Here is a 5558-nt window from a genome sequence, read left to right on the forward strand (position 1 = left end):
AACTTTTTTCTAGCGACTCGTCGGCGATGGGGAAATTTCTCCCCTCTCTACTTTCAAGATGGCCGCGTTTCCGGTAATCTCGAATCAGATTCTCGAGTGATAATCTCTACTGGGGTCGTACCCGTACTATCTGTTGCATTATGCAAATTAATATTAAGTTTTCGACGAGAGGAAAGTTTCGACGTGCAGTACGTCTATCGAAAACCGAAAATTTATTCGTAAGAGAAGTCTTTTTTTTTGTGATTTAGGTTTGTATATTTCGAGATAATTCGCATTTTGTGTGATAATATTATTAACGATAGCTTTGTTATTTAATTTGTAGTTTTTTTTTAACTCAAGATATGAGTGATATAGATATTAATTCCGAAGAATTTTGGGCGGGAATGTACTTCCCAGACTTTTTTCCAATTGTTGGAACACGATTATACTGAACTTGAACTTGACTCGCGAATAGACAGAGGGTTTAAATTAGCTGTCAAATTGGGGTTACAGCACACTGTAGACATTTGTTCGAAATGTTCCAAACCGTGCAAAGTAGTATATCGCAACGACAGAAAATCGTGTGCAATGAGATGCCACAAATGTTGGAACTTTCAGCTCTGCCTTCGACGGTACGTTTAAAGGTAAATGTGGGAACTTACCGTGGAATTCGATTTTGTCGTTTATATGGCATCACCTTGCGCTCGATTGCTCTGCAAATATTTCTGCTAATGCCGCCGGAATATCTAACAAAGCTGCAGTCGATTGGTCGAACCATATCAGATTTGTAATGCTAGTAGCACTACATAATATTCTATCTGTCGCGTCAGGCCCATCCTAGTCTCGTGTAATGATTAATTAGCTTTCGTAAATCTCACCTGACCGTCTTGTTCGTACGCCAGGTTCCCTGTCGTATGTCCAATCAAGCAAAAAGTCCACTAAATCTGTCTTTAGATTTTAATCACACAAAACAAAATCAACTATTTACATTAATTCGGTTACAAGAGCATTCCACTATGTTCCCGCGCCTTTTGGAACTTAACAACTTTTTCTTGGTGTTGCCAACTCTCGACAAAAACCAAATACCCGCCATCTAGTGGGATGAACGGGTCATCCTCCCACCCTTGATTTTGTCAGTCAAAATCAAAATTAAATTAAACTTAAATACAACAAACACATATAGTACTAATTGAATGAGTTCGAATCAGTTTACAAATCCAGCCGATTGGGAGCCTTTAAGGGTCTGCCCCTTTTTGAGACTCGAGAATTCTCAGATGAGGTGGTCACATCACTCCCTGTAGCGGCAGAGATCATTCGGGACCGATGATAGGTCCTCTCGCAATCGTTTTCAGTAGAGTCTACAGTCTTGCCACGAAATTCGTTTCGCATAACATACTTTTCATCCACCGAAGAGATTTCCAAGGGATACAGTCTCCTAACAGGACGGATGAGAAATCCAACCTGTGTTTTTATTTTGGCTACTCTTACCAATCCATCTTTACCTGGATAGATCTCGACAACTTTCGCCAGAGGCCAATCAAGTCGCTTTTGGTTGTCATGCCCAACCAACACGATATCTCCCACAGCAATTACTTTAGCGCCCTTGGCTACCCCCTTCGGGTTTTGCAATTGCCCCAGGTACTCAATTCGAAATCTATTTCGTAAATCTTTTCTCAACTTGCATAAATAACGGAATCTCTTCCCAAGATTCACCTTTTCCAAGTGGTTTAAATCGGGAAGTCCAGTCCAATAAAGTGTTGATAATCGTTCAAGTGGGAAGTCCCCTTTAATAGTGTTCATCATTCTGACACCCAATAAACAGGCTAGAAGTTCAAGCCTTGAGATCGATACAGACCCTAAAGGTGCAACACGCGCACGAGCCTGTATCAACAGCCACTTTATGTTGCAGGTATCTGGCTGTCTGAGATAAATACAAGCGGCATAGGAGTACTGTGATGCATCACAATATATATAAAATGAGAGTGGGACAGCTGTATTGTAGCTATTTACTATCCTTCTAGGAATTTTCACCTCCTTTAAAAATTTTAATTCTTTTATCCACTTTAGCAATCTTCTTTCTAAATCGTGCGGTAATGGGGTGTCCCAAGCTAACTTTCTTTTCCAACACTCTTGCATCAGAAGTTTTGGTATTAACGTCACTGGAGAAAGGAATCCAATTGGATCAAAAAGTTGACTCGCCAATGACAGAACCACTCTTTTTGTTAAAATTTCATCGTTAGGTACCCTAAGGTTTGCATCACAGTATAAAACGTCCTCTGAAATATTCCAATTCAATCCTAGCACACTGACTATTTCATCGGGCTGGATTTCCAAAGTTCCCAATGTCCTTTCATCGCCGTCGCAAACCGGTGACGTTTCTGTTTGTATACCATTGTATACCCAACCTCTTAAATCAAAGCATGCTAAACGCATGATTTCTCTAGACTGTCTCATAAAATTCACCAGCTCCTCTTTGGACTGACAACTCGTAACGCAGTTATCAACGTACATCGATTTCTTGAGTTTTAAAGCTGTTTCTTGCAGATGATCTGGAACATGGTTTAAGTGATAATTTAGAGTGGCTCCCAGGAGAAATGGACTCGAGTTTACTCCAAACACTACCCTGCGATGTCTGAAAACCTTTAATTTTCCAGGGTCGCCACCCTCCCACCACAAGAATCTGAGAAAGTTGCGATCCGCTTCACTTATTTCTATCTGCAAAAAAGCCTTTCGAATGTCAGCTATTACTCCGTATTCAAATAATCGAAATTTATTTAGAATACTGGGTATCAATTCAATGTAGTTAGGACCCTTTGCTAAACAATCGTTTAAAGAGACGTTGCCTCTTTCCTTAGCGGAGGCGTCGAAGACTGGACGAATCTTCGTCGTGGAATGCTCTTTGATGACCGCTCTGTGTGGAAGGTAATGGCAGTTAATCTCATTCGTTTTGACGTCTTTTATTTCTTCGATTATTTGTTCTTCAAGCCATTGCTTGAAGACTCCCTCGTAGGCATCGACCAGGTTCTTATTCTGTAGAGTTTTCACTGTAGATTTTAATCTTCGCTCGGCCAGAACCCTATTATCAGGCAGAGCTTGACAACCTTCTATCCAAGGCAAGGACACCATGTACCGACCATCGCTATCTCTCTTCAGCGTCTTTTCAAAATGTTCGATAGACGCTTGTTCCAGTTCCTTCTTTGATTGTTTTTCGGCAGGGTCCTTTATTCCAAGAATATCTAATTCCCAAAGATCAGGAATTCGCAAATCTCCAATTAACATCGAAGTGACAATCAAGTTTTCGGTTGGCTCGGAATGCTCCTTCGTGCGTCCTAAGATCGTCCAACCGAGTTTCGTTTCAATAGCAGTTAAACCTGATTTGAGTGTCCGGAGTCCTCCTGTCATTAGTTTGCCAGCGACATCCGCTCCTATGAGCAATTCAATGGGACCTTGACAATCGCTCAAGGATATCCCCATATTTGACAATTCATCCTGACACAGTTCCTGTGTAACTGGGGGCGTGGTCAGACAAATGGTCGATTGGTCCAAGACATCAAAATTACAACGATATTTATCGTCTACGCACGAGAGGTGTACCTTGTACACATCGTGTTCACAAATATCCGTACATGAACCTCCAAACAACGAATGTTTCAAATTTTCCTTTCTCATTGGTTGGTAACCGACTCTTTCTGCAGTGCTCTTCAAGATATAGGATCTCTGGGAGGCAGTATCAATAATTGCACGGATTTTGAGACACCTTTCCTCTCCCCTCAGAATCACAACCAAAGTCTGTAGCAAGACACGTGGAGTTGATGACACATTAGCCAATGCCTGCTCACATACTGGGGGGGCGCCGTCACCTTCACCAACAGAAGCATTGTTGGGAGATACCTTTCGGCTATTCCTACAGAGAAGAACGTGATGTGGTTTGCCACAAACTGTACAACTACACTTTGCTCTACATGAAGAAGATATGTGATTCAGTTTTAAGCATTTAAAACAAGCTCCTCGCTTTATAAGGATTTGTTTCCTTTGATCTAAAGTCAAATTTTCCGCCTTCCTGCACTCAGCGCTAGCATGGGATTTCTCACAGAATACACACTGCTGATCCCTGAATGGTTTCTCTTGAGCAGAAGTCAAAAGTTCCATACCAGTTGGAACAGTCTTGTTATAGGGAGAAGCAGCCTTAATTTTACTTTGTACTACCTTCTTGGTTTTGTTCTGAAAGCCAAACCCACTTGTGGCTAAGGAAATTTTCTCCTCGCTTTCAATTTCGTTACGCAAAAACTGCATCAGAGTTTCTAACTTGTTGAAATTCTCTCTTCCAGACTTGAGTAGCATCGAATTTAGGTGTCTTTCCCAAATTCTCAAGAGGTCGGTCGGTAAGCTAGATTCAACTAAAGGGTAGAGCATTGAAGCACACTTATCCGTAGTAACACCAAGCATTTTAAGGGATCGTAGTTGTGTCTCGATACGATCATAAAGTTTCACAATTGGCAATTTGTGCTCTTGCCCCAATGCATTATTCAGTACTAGACTCAGGAGCTCTCTCACGTAAACCTCGATGAGCACATCTTCTCTTCCGAAACGCGAATTTAAACACTCAATTGCTTGCGAGTAATGCTCGGCTGTCACGGGGAACGATTCAATTACTTCCCTGGCCCTTGAGCCCTTCAGAGTCGACTGAATGAGGTATTGAAATTTATCCAAATCCGAAATATTGGGATCTTCATGTATTTTCTTAAATAGTCCCCAAAAGGAAAGATAATTTTTCAAATTGCCATCAAATTTTTGCAATTCAATCTTTGGTAACTTAAAATTTCCCTTGGAATAGCCAGTTTCGCCTTCGCTTCGTGTTTCATCCAGCTCCGACGTATTCAAACGACGCTCTAGTCTTGTTTTCAAGTCTACGAATGTACCATTGTAATTCTCAATACCCTCAATTTCTTCATCCAACATCTGTTGAGAACACTTCTCATCCTTTTGTAACTTATCTAATATTTCTTTATCGATGGTTTCTATTTTAGAATATTTTTCCTGTAACTGGGCCAAAAATCCAGCACATGAATCGAAATCTTCAACCTTCGACGTCAGAAATTCTTGCACCCTATCGGTGAACTTTGTGAAAGCACCTCGGTAGGATCCACGTAATCTGATTGAGGGCTCCATGAAGTGAATCTTATTAATTAACCCAAAGAACAAAAGCAGACAAGATAGACATAGAGAAAACCTCGATTCAAGCTCAAATAGAAATAATGCAGAATGTATTTCCACTAAATCCTCCAATCAGTACTCATTTTCTGCAGTTAAATAAATACTTCCAAACGTAAACAATGTTCGTACAACAATTGTAGAACGTTTATAAATAAAATCAGTTAGAACCTGACGTCCCTGTTCGGGCGCCATTATGTCGCGTCAGGCCCATCCTAGTCTCGTGTAATGATTAATTAGCTTTCGTAAATCTCACCTGACCGTCTTGTTCGTACGCCAGGTTCCCTGTCGTATGTCCAATCAAGCAAAAAGTCCACTAAATCTGTCTTTAGATTTTAATCACACAAAACAAAAATCAACTATTTACA

The 5558-nt window shown here is 40.8% G+C and overlaps 1 protein-coding gene across 1 annotated transcript; it reads right to left on the bottom strand.

Annotated features, from left to right (window-relative positions):
• Positions 1-1188: 1188 nt before the first annotated feature.
• Positions 1189-5148, bottom strand: LOC136970512 (uncharacterized). The gene has a single exon (XM_067264952.1). It carries the CDS (start codon positions 5146-5148, stop codon positions 1189-1191), a length of 3960 nt encoding a protein of 1319 aa, XP_067121053.1.
• Between the last annotated feature and the right edge of the window lie 410 nt (positions 5149-5558).

Source organism: Centruroides vittatus, unplaced genomic scaffold (assembly GCF_030686945.1).
Source record: "Centruroides vittatus isolate TY-2023 unplaced genomic scaffold, ASM3068694v2 contig_1996, whole genome shotgun sequence".
Lineage (NCBI taxonomy): Eukaryota > Metazoa > Arthropoda > Arachnida > Scorpiones > Buthidae > Centruroides > Centruroides vittatus.

Excerpts from the sequence above, each read along its gene's own strand:
- LOC136970512 (XM_067264952.1), bottom strand. The coding sequence starts at position 5,148 with ATGGAGCCCTCAATCAGATTACGTGGATCCTACCGAGGTGCTTTCACA.